This window comes from Mirounga angustirostris, unplaced genomic scaffold (assembly GCF_029215605.1).
Source record: "Mirounga angustirostris isolate CCGP_5_RB_7025 unplaced genomic scaffold, mMirAng1.0.hap1 SCAF_5, whole genome shotgun sequence".
Classification (NCBI taxonomy): Eukaryota; Metazoa; Chordata; class Mammalia; order Carnivora; family Phocidae; genus Mirounga; species Mirounga angustirostris.
Genome location: NW_026991713.1, coordinates 95,958,144 through 95,977,016, shown reverse-complemented (window position 1 = coordinate 95,977,016; position 18,873 = coordinate 95,958,144). Strand labels below are relative to the sequence as shown.

Here is an 18,873-nt window from a genome sequence, read left to right as displayed (position 1 = left end):
GCCCCAAGAAGGGGAATCTTGTCTCACAAATTGCACATTAACATTTTGACAACACTGTGTGTGCGTGTGTGTGTCGTGTTCATAGTGGAGGCAATATGGAGGAGATCACAGGTAAGGAGCAGGTGGTCCAGGAAGGTAATTCTTAGCTGAAGTTCTCCTATTCATCCCAGGGATTCTGAGTATCATACAACATGGCTGCAAAGTGACAAACCTGGGCTTCATCACCTCAGTCCCAGGCCGGCCTCCTCTCTGCCGGGCCACTCAAATGAACCTTTACTTGCACATTTGTTGTATACCGTTGACTTACACCAAGGACAGAAAGAAGAAACAGCCATATGAAGATTACTCCTGCACTGGTTTAAAGATCAGTTTCAGGGGCGCCTGGGTCGCTCAGCCGTTAAGCGTCTGCCTTCGGCTCAGGTCATGATCTCAGGGTCCTGGGATTGAGCCCCGCATCGGGCTCCCTGCTCCGCGGGAGGCCTGCTTCTCCCTCTCCCACTCCCCCTGCTTGTGTTCCCTCTCTTGCTGTGCTTCTCTCTGTCAAATAAATAAAATAAAATCTTTAAAAAATATATCTATATATAAAAAATAAAGATCAGTATCAGGGGCGCCTGGGTGGCTCAGCCGTTAAGCGTCTGCCTTCGGCTCAGGTCATGATCCCAGGGTCCTGGGATCGAGCCCCACATCGGGCTCCCTGCTCCACGGGAAGCCTGCTTCTCCCTCTCCCACTCCCCCTGCTTGTGTTCCCTCTCTCCCTGTCTCTCTCTCTCTGTCAAATAAATAAATAAAATCTTAAAAAAAAAATAAAGACCAGTATCGAAGACATTGTCTATTTTATTGTTTATTCTTCTTAGGTTTTGGTTCTGGAGAAAAAAAGTTTCTCTCTTAAAGTAATGGTAGGTTACCTTATGTGGATATATCTAGACATCTAGATCTATATAGATCTATAGCTATAGATATATATTTTTTGCCTTGGCAGGGAGAAACATCATTTTTCAATAATAAAAACAAAATAAAACAAATACATGCTCATTAAATAAAATTTAGCAAAGTTTAGCAATTACGGAGGAATAGGGGAAAACAAAACAGCCAAAATTATACCACCTAACACAACTTCTGATTAGTATTTTAGGGTGTTTTAAAAAGGATTGATTGATTGGTTTTAAAGATTTTATTTATTTATTTATTTATTTATTTATTTATTTATTTATTTATTTAACAGAGAGAGAGAGAGAGAGTACAAGCAGGGGGAGTGGCAGACAGAGGGAGAAGGAGAAGTAGGCTCTCCTCTGGGTAGGGAGCCCAACTCAGGGTTTGATCCCAGGACCCTGGGATCATGACCACAGCCAAAGGCAGATGCTTAACCTATTCAGGTGCCCCAAGATTTATTTATTTTATTTTAGAGAGAGAGAGAAAGAGAGAGCAAACACAAGTGGGAGGAGCAAAGGGAGAGAGAATCCCAGGCAGACTCCGCACTGATTGCAAAGCCCTACGTGCGGCTCAATCCCACGTTCCTGAGATCACGACCTGAGCCAAAACCAAAAGTCAGACACTTAACTGACTGAGCCGCCCAGGCACCCCTTAGGGTGTTTTTAATAGTCTTTTATACTTAGGTTTAAAAATGGTTTAAAAAAATTGAAGTAACCACATGTATGTACAACTTTGAATCCTGCTGTTTTTCAAAGATCAATTTTTTTTAAAAGATTTTATTTATTTATTTGACAGAGAGAGATAGCGAGAGCAGGAACACAAGCAGGGGGAGTGGGAGAGGGAGAAGCAGGCTTCCTGCCGAGCAGGGAGCCCAATGTGGGACTTGATCCCATGACCCTGGGATCATGACCTGAGCCGAAGGCAGACGCTTAACGACTGAGCCACCCAGGCGCCCTCAAAGATCAATTTAACCTTTAACCAGGTAAGCTAACTTGACCTTCAGTGCTAGCAGATTTGCTCTCTTCTGTTTTATGGTATTAATTATCTATTTCCATTTGAACCATCGTATTTTACTCGTGTCTTTCACTGTAAATCACCTCAAGACCTTATTAAAAGTTAAAGAGCTGGTCTTCTCAGGTGGAGCCCAGACCCAGGTGTCCAGCAGCACTGGGGGGTGTCGGCCCCAACATCCAGCCCGGTGCTGGGCTCAGCTTGGGGTCTGCGGGAGACGGGGCTAGCAGGGAAGTGTGAACCAGGTGTTGTCATCTTCAATGAAGCAGGAATTCCCAGGGAGGACCTGTATGGATGTGGGGATTGGGAAGGGGAAGCAGAGTAGGTCTGGAGGACAATCGGGAGGTATCATGGTGTCCTGGGAAGCCCGTTGCCTTGGCAGTCCCGTCCCAGCTGTGGGTTTTGGGCAAGCCACTTTATCTCCCTGGGCTTCAGTTTCCTCATTTGTGAAATGTGGGTAATAACAGCTCAGTTGCAAACTTGCTGTGAGGAGTCAATGAAATAACCCGTGAATCTCCTGGTATGCAGAACATGGGCTGTTTACTAGAATTGCAGCTAGGAGATACCGTTGGCAGGGGAAGGGGGGTGAAGCCAGTAGTTTGAATGCGTGAAGGCCAACTAGAGGGGCTTTGGAATGTTTCAGAAATGAAAAGAGTTAAGACCACATCCCCCAGACCCCACTTGAACTGGGGGATGAGAAGGTGACCGTCTCCCAGGAGAGTACAGAAGAAGCCGTGTCAGCAGGAGATGAAGTTTAAAGGGAAACTGGCTGAGATGTCCAGGGCTTTCCTGGGTGGAGCGCAAACTCGGGCAAGAAGGTGGAGAAAGGGGGTGGGGGGCACTGGGAAGGAGGAGGAGCTCTCTCGCACAAGGGACAGGACAGGAATAGGGGTTCCCTGCCCCCAGCGCCATCCCTGAGCCCAGTCCTCCTCCTAACCCTCTCCCGGATGGGGGGACGCTCCACAGCTGGGTGTCACTGTTCAAGCGCCCCCAGGGTCAGTCCTTCCCCTCCATCACTCCCTTGATCCAGTCCAGGTAGTTGAGCACTTTGGTGTAGAAGCCATAGCCCTTGCCACAGCCCACGCCCCAGGAGACTATGCCCGTGGCCACCCAGTGATGGGCGCGCTCATCCCATACCGCATAGACGCCCCCGCTGTCCCCCTGGCAGACATTCTGCTGCCTCATCTTATCCCCAGCACAGAACATGTTGGCAGAAAACACCTCAGACCTCTGCTTCTCTTGGAGCCAGGCCTGGCAGGCCGCGCGCGGGGCCACGGGCAGCCCGGAGTATTTCAGCTGGGTGGTTAACCAGCCCCCGTCCACGCCGAAGCCACTGACGTAGCCCCACACGCCGCTGCGGTAGAGGGCCTGGCGCTCGGGCAGACAGACGGGCAGCAGGCTGGGGCCCAGCCGCACGCTGCGCCGCAGCTCCAGGAGCGCGATGTCCCCATCGAAGTTGTGGGACTCGTGCTGGCGGTAGGCCGGGTGCACCACCACGCGGCGCACAGGGTGGCTCCCCAGCCGCAACATCTCGTCCACGCTTGTGTGGCCCAGGAACACCTCCACGCTCCGGTTCTTCCCGAGAAAGATGCCGTCCTTGGGATAGATGGTGTGGGCGGCCGTGAGGATCCACCTGTCGCCCAGCAGGGCCCCGCCCCCGCGGCCGTAGATGTTGGTGAAAGCTTGCCAGGGGAAGTTGCCCAACTTGGCTCTGGAGGAACCCAGGGCCTCCTGGTTCTGGGCGATGGGGGTGACCGGCCGGCCACAGACTGGGAGAGAAGAGAGACAGAGAGACGTACAGGGGACATCAGCAGCTGCATCAAGATGCATTTGTTAGGGCGCCTGGGTGGCTCAGTTGGTTAAGCAACTGCCTTTGGCTCAGGTCATGATCCTGGAGTCCCGGGATCGAGTCCCACGTCGGGCTCCCTGCTGGGCAGGGAGTCTGCTTCTCCCTCTGACCCTCCCCCCTCTCATGTACTCTCTCTCATTCTCGCTCTCTCAAATAAATAAATAAATCTTTTTTTTAAAAAAAGATGCATTTGTTAAAGACCTGTTTCCGTGAAGCGCTCTCTCTCCTGCGCCTCCTCAGACGATTTCTTTTTAAATAAGAATCACTCTTATTTTACCTTAATAATAGGATTTAAAAAAAATTAATTCCAGTGTCATTAACACGCAGCGTTATATGAGTTTCAGGTATGCAATATAGTGATCCGAGAGCTCTACAGGGTACTCGGTGCTCATCACAGTAAGTGTGCTCTTGGTCCCCTTCCCCTGTTTCCCCCATCCCTCAGACATTTTAAGGCCACTTCTTCAGACTCTTGGTGGGGCCATCCTGAGCAAACTCATGCAGCAAGCAGTTTGTCCTCAGTGCCTGTTGCCTGTTTTCTGTGTCCTTCCTCATCGTTGACATCTTCCACCATCACCTGCCCTCCAACCCACTGCCCAAACACTGCATCAGCCTGGCCTGAGAGCTTTCTGAGGGTCAGGAGCGAGATCTGAGAAATGTATTCAGATTGGGTTAGAAAGGCAATGCTTTGACTAAAAAAAAAAAAAAAAAAAAAAAAGGATTTCAAAAACAGTGAACTTGAACCCTCATATCTTGCTGGTGGGAATGTAAAAGGATGCAGCCCCAGCGGAAAACAGCCTGGCAAGTCCTCAAAAAGTGACACCTACAGGTGTGATGTGATCTAGCAATTCCACTACTAGGGATATGCCCCCAAAAATAGAAAACATATGTTCACACAGAAACTCGTACACGAATGCTCATAGTAGCATTTATCCCTAAAAGGCAAAAAGTGAAAACAACCCAAATGTCCTTTAATTGATGAATGGATGAACAAAAGGTGGTATATCCATGGAAAGGAATGGAATCCTAACACCTGCTACAACATGGATGAACCTTGAAAACAAGCTAAATGAAAGAAGCCAGACACAAAGGCCACATGCTGCATGATTCCCTTTATAGAAAATGTCAGAAGAGGCAAATCCATAGAGACAGAAAGTAGATTAGTGGTTGCCAGTGGGTGGTGGAAGGGAGAGTCTGAGGTGCTGGGTTTCTTTTTGGGGTGATGGGAATGTTCTGGAGTTAGTGGTAATGGTGGCATGACCTTGTGAATATACTAGAAATCACTACATGGTATACTTTAAAATGGTTAAGATGGTGGATTTTATGTTACATAAATTTTATCTTAATAAAAAGTATTAACATGGCAGACTTCCTGCCACTGTGGCATGTAGGTAGGGAGATGTTTTGGGGACAGAGAACCTGTCTGTGTATCCTTAAAGCAGACCATCCCAAGAGAGGGGTTTCTCTTCTTTCCACTCTTCTGACCCTCTTCGCCTTTACTGTCCCCTCTGATGAACTTCCTTTATGCTTTTACTTTCTCAGTTATCTCTTGATCCTGAATAAGGGACAAGATTCTTGCTTCTCCTTTTCTGGGCCTTCTTGGTTCCCCTCTTCTTCTGCACCTTCTGCCTTTATCTCTCCCTGTCGACCCTAAGGCTTTCCTTTAACCCCTTATGTCCTGCTCCCGCGGGCCACACATACAGCTGAGGTTTCTTAGGGAAGTGGCCACAGGGTCGGCGCTGGGAGGTCCCTACTCACCCGGGATGCAGTGAGGAAGCTCCTCCCTGTCTTGTGTCTCCTTCCAGGGGCCCTGGGGTGTGCAGGTGAGTGTCCCTGGGGAGTGAAATGAGGGGAGGCAGAGAAACAGATTCACAGTTGGGAGGTGGGGGTGCTAGGTGCCCAGAGCGCCTCTTGCTGGGAGTGAGGCAAATAGGAGCTGGTTCCCCAGCAGGCGGGGACGCACCTGCTGGCGCGGCCTGATAATAGGGCTCCTGGCAGCGCTTCTGGGTCTTGGAGGGGCTGTCTCCACGTGTTCTGGCCTCAGAGGCTTCCCTGGTCTGGCTGACGGGCTGACTGCGGTTCACACCTGTAGGAAACCAGTGGTCAGGAGGACCCCGAACTGGCAGCCCTGGGACTGATTCCGGCCCAGAGCCATATTTAGTGTGACTTGCACAGTCTTTTATTTAGAACATCTGAACTGTTTTTCACTGATAAGATCATCCATGATAAAAATGATTAAAAAATGGAAAGTAACGGTGATAAATAGGCTGTAGGGGATACAGGCATCGTCCTACAGGGCTAGTCAGTGCATGTTAGCAAAACCTCTTTGGAGGGAAATTCAGCAATGCTGAAACTTAAATTGCAAATGCCTTTTCACCTACCATTTCTATTTCTTTTTTTTTTTTAAAGATTTTATTTATTTATTTGACAGAGAGAGAGACAGCGAGAGCAGGAACACAAGCAGGGGGAGTGGGAGAGGGAGAAGCAGGCCTCCCGCCGAGCAGGGAGCCCGATGTGGGACTCCATCCCAGGGTCCTGGGATCAAGCCCTGAGTAGGGCTCCCTGCTCAGCGGGGAATTTGCTTCTCCCTCTCTCCCTGCTCGTGCTCTCTCTCTCTCTCTCTTGCTCCCTCTCGTTCTCTCTCAAATTAATAAATAAATAATCTTTAAAAAAAGACATATTATTGAGTGAAAAATGCTAGATTTAAGACATTGTGAATATTAGGCACCCCCCCCCCACCCCGCCGCACAACAATTATATTTGAATGGCACCTAGAGCGTCTTTGGAAGCATACCCAGGAAATGGACAACAGGGTTGTTTCTGGACAGGGTAGCCAGGGACTAAGGGCCAGATATGAGAGGAAGACTTACTTCTTATACTATTACCATATTATATTATTTTTTTTAAAAAAAAATTATCATGTGCATGCATTATCTTTCAAAAAAACCTGAGTTATGATTTGAAAATCTAGAATTTCACTTAAAAATCTGGACTCTTGGCTTCTTTTGAAAGAGGAGATGATCTGCAAGCATTCAGCCTATAAATCTGCATGGAAACAACTGCTGGAGCTGAGCCACGCCTGCCCCTTTAATTGGGCTGCTCAGCAGCAGGGGCATAGCTGGGGTGGGGGTGGGGGGTGGGGGGTGGGGTCGCTCAAGCTTCCACTTGTCCTTTCGGGAGATCAGGGGCCATGGCTCCGGGTAGAGGCTGCACCCCCAGGAGGGACACTCACCCACAGCTTGGTAGAGGGCCAGGAAGCCCTTGTGGAGGCCAGTGGTCCTGTCCTGAGAGGAGGCAGGGGCTCGGAAAGTCAGCCGCAGTCGGTTCCCCGGGGACACAAACTCCCTCTGATCAGGGGGGCTGCCCAGCGGGGAGCCCTGCTGCCCACAGAACCGACTTGGATCCATTCCACTGGCTGTGATCTGAAAGGGGAGGGTGGGCAGGCAGGTGTGGGGTGAATCTGCACCACAGGGTCACATCCTCTGGAAGGTCTGCACACCTCTGGGGCTCAGAAGCTGTTCCTCGGGCAGGTTTCCTCACGTAGCGTCCTGTCCCATTACTGACCCCCAGGTTTCTTTTACCCATGACCAGATACCTAATGTATTTCTTTAGCCTACCATGAGTATCTCATAAAGCCCACCATAGATACCTACTTTCAAGAAGCTCCTTAGGAACCCCAGGGTTTCTCCAAATAGTCCGCTGGATCATAAATTCTAAGAAGGCAGGAACCACATCTGTTTTGCTCACCCTGACTCCCTGATGCTCCTCCAAATGGTATCTATGGCACCACAGCCTTGAACTGACAAATAGGCAGACCTACATCCTTCCCGTCCCACCTCCTCCACCCCCACCACCTTCCACTTGTCCGAATAACTTCCAGTGGCCAACATCTGTGAAGCAGTAAGACTCTTTGCAAAGACTGAGCCCCTTGGGTTCCTAGCCTTTCCTGTTCTCCTTCCTTTGGAATGTTTCTCCTCTTACTCCAGAAACTGTAAGTGAAGCCCCCCACAAGGTGCAAAATCTACGGACGCAAAATGTACACAGTGCGTGTACCCTGGGTATTGATGCTTTAGTATATTCTTGAAGCAGGTTGTCTCTGCTTCTGTTCCTTCTGCCTGCCTCACCTCTGCTCAAATCCTTTAATGTGGGTTCCCCAACCCAAGGAAGGGCATCTTGGAAGGAGTTCCCCTGGCCCATGCTTCATGCCTAATCTCTTCTCTGGGCACACAGCTCACTGGTCAGCTCATTTGATTTCTGACCTTCATATTGACCCACATACCCTGGGTTCTTGCTAGCTCTTTGTTCTCTCGTTCTCCCCAAATCGCAAATTTCTTTAAGCCTCCCTTCAGCCCATCTCTCCATGATCACAGTGACTGGGGGTAAGTTGGCATAAAGAAAAGTATTCAGTCACCTGGAATGTCTTGCTCGGGCATGTCCCAATACTTTTCCTTCCTTAGGACATCAACACATTTAATGTCCCTATTTAAGAGACTTACCTCTTGGGGAAGAAGCATTTTACCCTAGGAAACTGTCCTTTACTGCTACACTTGGTTGTTAAGTGCTCCAGTTTTCTTCTTACCCTTCCTCATGAGTTGTTGGCTAAATAAAATAACTTAGGAGTCTAACTAGCAAAGTAGAATGAACACCCGACTGAGAGTCCTCAGACCTATGTTAAGTTCCAGACTCTGCCCCACCTCCTTGTGTGACATGGGGGGTTTCTTAACCCCCGTTCTCGGTTTCTTCCTATAAAATGGTCCATGAGGCCTCTTCTAGCCAGGACAACATCACGCCCTATGGCAGTTCTCCAGAGTCTACACGTGGAACAGTGGTGAGGATGACACTAAACACCCGCTCATCCCAAATTCATTCTGCTGTGTGTTCTACAGAAGCTTGGATTTCATCCATCCATCCATCCATCCATCCATCCATCCATCCATCCATTCCTTCAACAGGTACTGATTATGTTCTATGTGTGAGACACTGTGCTAGGTGCTGGGGGTACAGATATGAAGAACAGACAGTTCTGCTACCAAAGAGCTCACAGGCCAGCTGAGCATACTGACGAGTAAAAATGGAACTAGACTCCAGGGTCTTAAGTTCTGCATTTGCGGTGTCTGTGTGATTTGCTCTGGAAGCAGACAGGAGGGAAGGATCCTCTTCCTGAGCTTGAACTCCCTCCATGACAGGGAAGAGTCAGGCCAAGATGGAAACTGCCCGTGGCTGAGAAGAGCAGGGCTCAAGGTAGGTGCTCAACAGACATAGGCTGAATTAAATACAGTCCTGACTTCCAGTAAAATCTGAAGCAGTAAACACATGCACTTATCTCCTTTCCCACCTCAAATCCCACCAATGTCACAGCAAAGGGATAAAATGGTGTAAGTGATCAAGGCAAAAAAGCGAGAGGACGTGACAGCAGAGGAGGGATGTCAACATTTTGGAAGATGGGTTGGAGATGGACAAATGTCAACGAGTCTTCAAAGGTGGAAGACAACATAAAGCAAGCAGGTTCTCACCACAGAACCCAGGAAAGTTTCAGAAATTGGGGTAACCGGGCACCCCTGAGGATGAGGATGGAGGAAGGGCTGACGGAAAGCCATCGTGGGGAGACCTCAGAACTCTAGGTCCCTTTGCCCATGCTGTGCATCCGGGCAACCCCCTCTGGCTCACCCTGGCAGAAGACCTGAGCGTGAGCCAGACACCCTTGACTTGGGATCCCCTGGCACACTCGACAGAGGGGGTGAAGACCAGTGCGGAAAACAGAGGGCTTAGGTGAAAGTCTACATATCAAACAGTGCAATTCCCTCCTCTGCTTGTTTACCAGAATGTTGGCCACCCTGAACAGGAGACCCAAGGATTCCAATCTGAGCTCGGCTGTCCCTAAAGAAAATACTTCCACAAGCTAATATTTGGGAGGTTCCCCAACAGCACAAATAGGTCACCTTGTTGATAACTCTATTGTCAAACCTGTCACTTCACAAATTTTAGATATCCACACGGAGCATCCAGTGCCATCTGAGTATTTCACTCTTAAATATGAATGGACAGCCAAGGATTCTCAGACATTGTAGGAAAGTTTCTAACATGATAAGCAGAGACCAAAACAAATGAACAATAAAAGGGAACCTGGATGAAGTAGAGATAATACAGGAACAGAAGAAACATTTAAAAATAATCCCTGTAGAGGAAAGGATATTGCCTCTACAAAACAAGAACAATAGTCTATACAAAGGTACGTTTAGAAGATAAGAACGAGCTTTTAGACATAAAAAATACATTAGCAGAAAAAAATTAATAAAAAGTTCATATTTAAGGGGCGCCTGGGTGGCTCAGTCCACTCAGTCCAGCGGCTGCCTTTGGCTCAGGTCATGATCCTGGGGTCCTGGGATCGAGCCCTGCAATGCTTCTCCCTCTCCCTCTGCCCCTCCCCCTGTTTGTGCTCTCTCTCAAATAAATAAAATCTTTAAAAGAAGTTGGTATCTAAAATGAAGAAATCTCCCAGAAAGTGGAACAAAAAGAGATGGAAAACAGAATAGAATGGATTAACAAAACTGGAGAATCAGTCCAGAATTTACAACAGCTAAATTTATTTTCTCTTTCTGAAGAAAGAGAAAATAAGGAAGCAGACATCTGGAACTTATATAAAAAATAATACAAGAGCAGTGGGTGGGGAAATGCATGAAGTAGGTGATGGGGATTAAGGAGATCACATGTTGTGACAAGCACCAGGAGATGTATGAAGTGTTGAATCACTATATTGTACACCTGAAACTAATATGACACTGTCTGTTAGCGAACGGGAATTTAAATAAAAACTTAAAAAAATGAATACGTGAGGAGAAGAAAAGTACAGCATGAGGAATATAATCAATAATATTATAATAACATTGTATGGTGACAGATGGTGACTACATTCACTGGGGTAAGCACTAAGCAATGTACAGAATTGTGTTTTCAATATGTTGCACAATTGAAACTAAGATAACATTTTATGTCAACTGTACTTCAGTAAAATAAAATAAAATAAACATAAAAATAAACATACATAGGCTCAGAAGCCTAAAAAAAAAATAAATAAAAGAGCATTCTCAGAATTGAAGGCCTGGATTTAAAAAGTCTCTAGATTAGGGGCGCCTGGTTGGCTCAGTCGGTTAAGTGTCTGCCTTCAGCTCAGGTCATGATCCCAGGGTGCCGGGATCGAGTCCTGGGATCGAGTCCATGTGGGTCTCCCAGCTCAGCAGGGAGTCTGCTTCTCTCTTTGAAAATCCCCCGCTCGTGCTTTCTTGCTCTCTCTAATAAGTAAATAAAATCTTAAAAAAAGAGTCTCTAGATTAAAAACCCCCGTATAATGAGTACAAAAAGACTCACATTAAGGCACACCAGAATGAAAACTTAGAATACTGGCAATAAGGAAAATGTTCCAAAAGTCCTAGAGCAAAAAAACTAAGGACCAGGAATCATCCTTGTACCAGGCTTAACAACACTAGAACAAGCAGACCGTAACATCAAAATTCTGAGAGAAAATGGCTTGTAACCCAGACTGCGTCCCAAATCCACTATCCATCAACTGTGAGGGTGGACTAAGACATTCCGGGATATGTGAGATCCTTTACAGCTTATTCCCTCATATCCTCTCTGGAGGAGAATGTGCTCCTCCAAAATGAGGGACTAAACCAAGAAAGAGAATGGTATTGGGTTCAGTTCCAGCACATAACAGGTACAGGAAATGCCCAGAAGGAGGGAGAAAGGAACTTCCAGAACGCTTGAGGCTCTAGAGAGCAAGGAACTCTGAGGAGATGAAGCATCACGAGATCTTCAGGTGGGATATCAACACAAAGCAAGACCAAGAGATTACGATTTGTAGTTGATTATGTCGAGAAGAGATTTACTCTCCTGGCTAAGAGTTTGGGGAGCTTAGTTATAGACAGAGCTAAGCATACTAGAATCAAAACAAAAACAAACAGAAAACCCAAAAAACTCCATGAGATTACTGACTCCCGGGAGACCCAAAAGCCAGAGAAGCAAGGACATATAATTATTGTACACCATGTGCTCAGAAGGGAGTATTTTAAAGTCATGATAATGTAAATAACTAAAAATGCTAATAATGGTAGCTTGGGAGGATGGGGTGGGGAAATGTAGTGAAGGTCTAAGAGAAGTAAAGCGAGTCCTCATCTTCTATGGTTGGAAATTAAGTGATCATGTGCACAAAAGTAACACAATAAGCATGCTATTTATACACATGGAAGTAAATGCCAGATGGAGCAGCTACATGCATCGCAGGCGCTGCTGCTGGGAGAGGCCCTGGGGCTGGGAAGAAGGCTGGAGACTGCTGTTTTCATTATAAGCCTTGTATACTCATTTTTTATAAGAACTCTGTGCATGGATTATTTTGATACGAAGGAAATTTAACCCAAAAGATAATGTAAAGTGCTATTTTGAAAGTGTCCTTATCCTGCAGCTTGACCAGTCACCTAAGTTTTTGTTACTATTTAGGCCCAGCTTCCTGATCAGACGGAGCCTGCACTCCACAGATACTTGGTGGATCTTTACTGATGGATGTGTGAGTCCTTGCTATTTGACGCCAGGGTTTTGCAGTATGTGTGTGTCCCTCGGTACGACTTCCAAAGCAGGGCCTGCCCTGCCACCTTCTCTCTCGCTCTGTGGGACCCAGATGGTAGCAGGGACAAGGGCAGGCCTGAGGGCAGAAGGCAGCACCCTGGGGCAGACCCTGACCTCCCAGCTAAGCCGCCTGTGCCCCTGACTTGGGCTCTTCATCCATCCTTTGCCATTCAGGGCACAGCCACGTCCCCCTGCCTCTGGGCTCCAGGCCAAGAGGCTCCCTCCCCAGAGTCCCTTCAGGACCCCCACTGCAGCTCACTGTGACAGAGTCCTGCTCACAGTCCTGGGACGGCTCCAGGTCGAAGTCCTGGAAGACAAGCCTCACGGCAAAGCCCTCTGGAGCCTCGATGTCAGTGGAGTTCTCTTGGCCTTTGAGATAGGGCTCCGGATACCCAGGGGATGTCAGCTGCTGGGGTAGCTGCTGGGCCAAGAGCACGGAGCCCTGCGTGGGGCAAGCCTGGAGGACTCCCCAGAGGAGTAGCCACCACCTGTGAGTGGATGAGAGCAAGATATGGCCACACACATATGGCCCGAGGCCTGTGGAAGTATGAGGAGCAGGGGCAGGCGAAGCTGAGAGATCGAGACGCCCCGCAAAGGCGTTAGCCCTTGAGGCCTGGGCACCTGTGGGCTCCTCCCTTACTGCCCCTCCTCACCCTGATTCCTTCAGCCTCCTAGCCAGCCGGAGCTTGGACTGGGAGTTTTCCACCATTGCTTGTGTCCCAGGACAGTCTCAATCAAAGGAGGGGGCTGCTTTCTGCTTCGGCAGGTCCCAATCCCACCCTGGGATCTGGAGGAGCAATGGTGGTAGGAGGGAGGGACATTTAAATATGTTAGCTCTCCTGGCTCGGACCACGGAGTCTGACCAACTCCAGGGAAGGCTGCTAGAGGCTACAGGCAACTTTCCAGTTCTCCCCGCAGTAACTGGTTCTGTGTGTGTGTGTGTGCGCATGTGTGTGCGTGTGTGTGCACGTCCCTGGGTCCCACCTTCCCCTCTCCCCGCCATTGTCCTCTCCTCCAGGCCTTTCCGGTGGGCACACTCACATCTTGCCTGGGCAGCTTGTGGAGTGGGGGCTTCTCCAGTGGTTATTTCCCCACTCTGAGACCAGGTATCTGGAACTGGACATCTGGGACCAGCGGGAGGACGTGCCCCACGCCAGGGAACAGGAGGTGGGGCGGGGAAGGCCCTGCGGGGGAGGAGGGAGAAGTTACTGGAAAGGAGTTAAGTAATTCTCCACAGTTCCCTTTTTCTAGTTCTCTGGGTTGAGCGCCACCTACTGTCTGATTCAGGAATAGTTTGCCCACCACTGTAGAGGAAAAACACCTCCCAAATCCCATTTGCCCTCAGAAAATATCAGGGGGCTGGGAAGGTACTGACTCTTGACCCTTTTGTACTGTTTACAGCCAATTTTTAACTCGTGCATGTATCACACAGTAGGGTGGTCCCTTTAATGGGCCATACCCCTCCCTCCCTGACCTTTCCACTCATTTATGTTAAAAGACTGCCTCTTGTAGAGATTGAAGTTTGTGACCCGTGAACTTGAGCTGCTCCTTGCTCCTCTCTCATCAAGCATGGATGGGGGCACTCGCTTAGGTGGTCTTTTGAATCCTGCCCACAGCCCCGGGAAGCTGCTTGTCCAGCAGGTTCAGGCCCAGACTCAAACTTCTTTAGACAGATACCAGAGGCCATGGCAGGGGGCAGAGCCGCCCTCCCTGCCCCCCCAGGAGAGACACTCACCCATGGCTTGGTAAGGGGCGGGAAGCCCTTGTGGAGGCCAATGGTTCTGTCCTCAAAGGAGGCAGGTGTGTGGAAAGTCAGCAACAGCCCGCTCCCTGAGGACCCGAACTCCTTTTGACCAGGGAGGGCTGCCCAGTGGGGACATCAGCTCCGAGCAGCCCCCCTGGCTGTAATCTGAAAGGGGAGGGGATGGGGGGAAGCAGGCAGATGTGCGGCGCATCTGCAGCATTCGTTGGCACAGGGTCACGTCCTGTTGTGGACTCCAGCCCCAGCTAGAAGCTTTGCACACCTCTGGGGCTCAGAGTTATGACATGTGATGGCTTTGTCGAATGATTCTCTCCCATTCTGCTCACCACAAAGGCTAAGAACGGCTCCTCACACTCCAGTGCTCTTGGTCCACTCTTCGTTCAAGAGGTTCTCCGGAAGCCCTTAGGACACTCCCAAAGGGTGCACCAGGCCAGCAAGCAGGCTCCATTACGGCAGGGACTGTGGCTACTCGGCTCACCATCACTGATGGCCAACATGGTGCCTAGCCCATGGATACGACGGTGAAACATGCGTGGCTGAATCCTGACTATATGGGTAGAAAGTCTCTTAATCGGCTTCTTCCCTTTCCCTCTCATACTGACCCTCAAATCCCCCTTCTTCCAGCCCGTCTATCACTTTGCTAAGTACTTTTCTGCTACCACTCTCTGGGACCTGGCTTTTCCTGCTTCCCCTTTTTCGGCAGGATACCTCCTCCAGCTCCTTCCAGGCTCTCCCTGGGTCATCCCAAATGACCAGGCTCCTTCTCAAGCGCCATCCCTCTGGTTTCCATTCGGCCCTAGAGCATCCTGCCTCCATCCTTAGTCCAAGGGAGAGCTCAGTAGGCAATCCCTCTCACCCTCATTCCAGAAGTAACCTCTACTCTGGGCCTATGCACTGCTCAGGTCCCTGGTCGTACGTTCTCCTCCTTCCCATTACTTCTTCCTTTATTTGTCTCTCACCCCCACTGCTTTCCTCCCTTTCTCCAGGCCTTTGTGTTCTTGCTTTCCTCCTCCTCCTCCCTGATCCAAGCTTTAGCTCCAACAGCTTCCTTTCCTCTGAGCCTCATGGCACCCCGTCTTCCTGGAGAGCCTCTGGCTTGAGAAGGCAGCTTCCTACTGAACTTGAGAATTAAAAAAAAAAAATTTTATTTATTTATTTGACACAGAGAGAGAGAGAGAGAGTGAGTGAACATAAGCAGGGGGAGCGACAGAGGGAGAGAGAGAAGCAGGCTCTCCCTCTGAGCAGGGAGCCCGATGCGGGGCTCGATCCCAGGACCCTGAGATCATGACCTGAGCTGAGGGCAGATGTTTAACCGACTGAACCACCCAGGCGCCCCTGAACTTGAGAATGTTTATTGTCTCTCAAGTAATAGGGGCGCAGTGGAGATGGTGACCCCAAATATCATGGTCAGAGCATTTGTTTTCCTTCTATCACCCCCAGGGAGGGCTGGCTATGGGCCCCACATTCCAAATCCCCTCAAGTTAATTGAACTTGGGGTTGTGCTGCTTCCCCTCTTCCTTTTCCAGCTCTTCCCCACAAGGCTGATTCCCAGCTTTCCTGGTAGATCGCAGGGCAAGGATTTCTCCCTGTTAATTCAAATTATCACAGACTCTTTTTTTTTTTTTAAAGATTTTTTATTTATTTATCTGAGAGAGAATGGGAGACAGAGAGCATGAGAGGGGGAGGATCAGAGGGAGAAGCAGACTCCCTGCTGAGCAGGGAGTCCGATGCGGGATCGATCCCGGGACTCCAGGATCATGACCTGAGCCGAAGGCAGTTGCTTAACCAACTGAGCCACCCAGGCGCCCCAAATTATCACAGACTCTTAAACTCTTTGAAAAAGACAAACAGAAGAATGAGATTTTACCTTTATGCTTGAAAGGACAAGACAGTCCCAAAGGTATTCTTCTGGTCTTACAAACAAACAACAATCTCATAAATCTTTATGCCTTTTTGAAATTGAAGAGGTTAATTTAAATAATGTTTTCAGGGGTGCCTGGGGGGCTCAGTCAGTTAAGTATCTGACTCTTGGTTTCAGCTCAGGTCATGATCTCAGGGTCGTGAGTCTGAGCCCCGCTTCCAGCTCGGTGCTGGGCATGGAGCCTGCTTGGGATTCTCTTTCTCTCCCTCTCTCCCTGTGCCCCTCCCCCTGCTTTTGTGCTCTCTCCTTTAAAAAAAATAAATTAATTAAATATTGTTTTCAGACAAATTATCAATGGCCAACCGGAGTTGCAGACTTTTAAGGTTTACAAATTACATTGTATTGGTCATATAGCAATCTTCTCTGATGTCTGCATGTCTTAAAAGATTCCTTTGTGCAAATTACACTTCCAAAGATGATATAAATATAACATAGAACAGGATTACATATTTTCACACCAGTGGGACTGAATGTTCTTGATTTACCACTTTATCAGAATCAACTCTATGAAGCAGAATCGTGTCTGATTTTCTGCAACTCTAGGATAAGAGGGAATATGTTCTCATCTTGCTGAGATTTATTTTGTGAGCATTTATGGGGCTTGCTTTTTAAAACTGAGCACCAGAATTTCATTTTAGGGCATTTTTTTGGGGGGGGGAAGGCAAGGCTGAGAAGCTTAAAATGTACAAAAGAGAAAGTTAACAAATGGAATATGAGACACATTCTGGTTTTCACCTATAATTGGGAGACAGGTCCAGTTACTCCAGGGCAAGTGAGAGGGTTTGGCTCAAGCAAGGCAATGGAGCTGTGGCTGGGGAAGGCTCTGGGAGGAGGCAGATCGCTGGAAATATAGTAATTCCCAGCATGACCTTTAAAAAAATCTCTAGGGTAGATAGCACTTGCCATCTGGCTCAGGGATAGCTAAAATATTGGAGACAGTTTTTTACCCCAATTGAGGCTGGATATCTCTGAGATCAAGAAGACCTCTTACCCACCAACACCCAGACTTAACTTGAAGGAGAAGCTGAAGGAAAGTTCGGTGGGGTCCGTGCCAACTGTTCATTTTTTTTTTTTAAACTTCTCTATTTCAAAGACTCGATTTCTATTTATTTATGCTCCTGGTTCTCTAAAATCACTCCCCAGACTGTGGTTGTCTCTATCTGTGCCCTTTCTTTCCAGACCAGGTGCCCTGGGGAGAGGAGACATGGTCATGTGGAAGCCCCAGGACACCGCCTCATGGTGGACAGAGGAAGGCTCCGGTGAGGGTGAGTAGAATTCACCTCGGTGGACTCCTCCTCAGCTGCTGGCCTGCACGGCTCACCTTGCCTTGAATTGGAGATCTGGAGATGATACAGCCGCTGTCGGAGGTCCTGCCTTCTCATTGGATGTCAGAGCATGTGAGGTGGCTGATTGTGGTCTGCGTGGGAGGGAAACATGAAGGCCCTTAGAAGTCCAGGTTGGACCACTTCATGCCGATTGCAGCAGTGGGAGGAGCAAATGGAGCCCCAGAAGTGGAAGCCTTCTACTGCCCCCTGCAGGTAAAAAACCAGGACCTGCAGGACCTGCCCAGGAACAAGAGGGACCCTGGCATGAGCCCCCACCAGGGATCTGTCCTGGGAGGAAGGGGCACTGAACCTGCCACTGGATCATAAGGTTTAGGGGCCGGGTATTGTGTTCTTTGTCTCTGATGTTCTTTGTCATACTCTTTTTTTTTTTTTTTAAGATTTTATTTATTTATTTGACAGAGACACAGTGAGAGAGTGAACACAAGCAGGGGGAGTGGGAGAGGGAGAAGCAGGCCTCCCGCGGAGCAGGGAGCCTGATGCGGGGCTCGATCCCAGGACCCTGGGATCATGACCTGAGCCGAAGGCAGACGCTTAACATCTAAGCCACCCAGACACCCTGTCATATTCTTTTGATTATGCTTCACTATAGCCACTCCATCATATACCCGTCTAACCACTCATCAGCCCTAACAATACTGGCCACTTCTGCATTTATTTTCACCCACCCTGATTCACTTTATTCAAAGAAAGAAATTCTTAGAGGCAGGAGTCCTACTATCTCTCCATCATGGTCATCATCTCCCTGAGGAGGTCTGATAGTCCTAAGAAGATTGCTAGTGCTTTACCCACGAGGGTATTAGCCCTCCCTCTCTTTGTAGCTTTGGTAGACTAACTATCCAGTCTTCCAGAACACTCTTTAGGGTCCTCTATTGGGAGAGCATATATCTCAGTTTGGTTGGAACAGTCCCAGTTTACACTGGTTGTCCTGGTGTAATTATTACTAGTGCCCTCCTTCCCCTGGTTTGGACAATAAGCTATCTGGTCATCCGAGGGCAAGGTGCTTTGCAACTACTTCAGTATGGCGACTCTGCTGCATGAGACCTCCCTCTCCCGAGCCCCACTCACTGTCACTTGTCACTGTGGTCGCTACCGCAGTCTGAGCCCTGATTGCCTGGAGCCCTTTCTGGCAGCTCTGTGCTCATTACATCAGTTGGCATGCTTTCATGAGCAACATGATACTCCTCTGAAATCCCACGTGGGACACGTGCTCACCAACATATCTCTGCTCCTTCCGACTCCACCAAAATCAGAACCTCCCTTCTCTAATACTTAAAAAAATGTCATTTTAATGTACTCAGGTTTGAAAGGTGGGAGGGGATGGCTTGTCCCAAAGTTCTGAGGTCTGTGTACTAACCCCTAAGAACTCATCATGAGAAAGAGGCTGGGGATATCCCCCAAAGAACCTTCCTGCTTCTACCCCCCAGAGTGGCTGGAAGGG

At 48.7% G+C, this 18,873-nt stretch overlaps 1 protein-coding gene and 1 long non-coding RNA gene across 3 annotated transcripts; one reads left to right on the top strand and one right to left on the bottom strand.

Moving 5' to 3' along the window:
- Positions 1-852: 852 nt before the first annotated feature.
- Positions 853-13,578, bottom strand: C1RL (complement C1r subcomponent like). Of its 2 annotated transcripts, none has more exons than XM_064591626.1 (6): positions 13,448-13,578; positions 12,666-12,894; positions 7,020-7,209; positions 5,751-5,873; positions 5,546-5,620; positions 853-3,710 (listed from the first exon to the last, which is right to left on the bottom strand). In XM_064591626.1, exons 1-6 carry the CDS (start codon positions 13,528-13,530, stop codon positions 2,938-2,940), a joined length of 1,473 nt encoding a protein of 490 aa, XP_064447696.1. In that variant the 5' UTR covers positions 13,531-13,578; the 3' UTR covers positions 853-2,937. The 2 variants fall into 2 exon arrangements, with proteins under 2 accessions (XP_064447696.1, XP_064447698.1); XM_064591628.1 differs by lacking the exon at positions 13,448-13,578 and adding an exon at positions 13,060-13,298.
- LOC129045799 (uncharacterized) lies at positions 13,416-17,879 on the top strand. The gene is made up of 3 exons (XR_008506021.2): positions 13,416-13,512; positions 14,502-14,723; positions 17,269-17,879. It is a non-coding gene; the product is annotated as an uncharacterized LOC129045799 (long non-coding RNA).
- Positions 17,880-18,873: the final 994 nt, after the last annotated feature.

Excerpts from the sequence above, each read along its gene's own strand:
- C1RL (XM_064591626.1), bottom strand. The coding sequence starts at position 13,530 with ATGTCCAGTTCCAGATACCTGGTCTCAGAGTGGGGAAATAACCACTGG. Across the intron at positions 12,895-13,447 it reads ACAAGCTGCCCAGGCAAGAT|GTGGTGGCTACTCCTCTGGG; the intron begins GTGAGTGTGCCC and ends ATCCACTCACAG. Across the intron at positions 5,621-5,750 it reads TTATCAGGCCGCGCCAGCAG|GGACACTCACCTGCACACCC; the intron begins GTGCGTCCCCGC and ends TTCACTCCCCAG.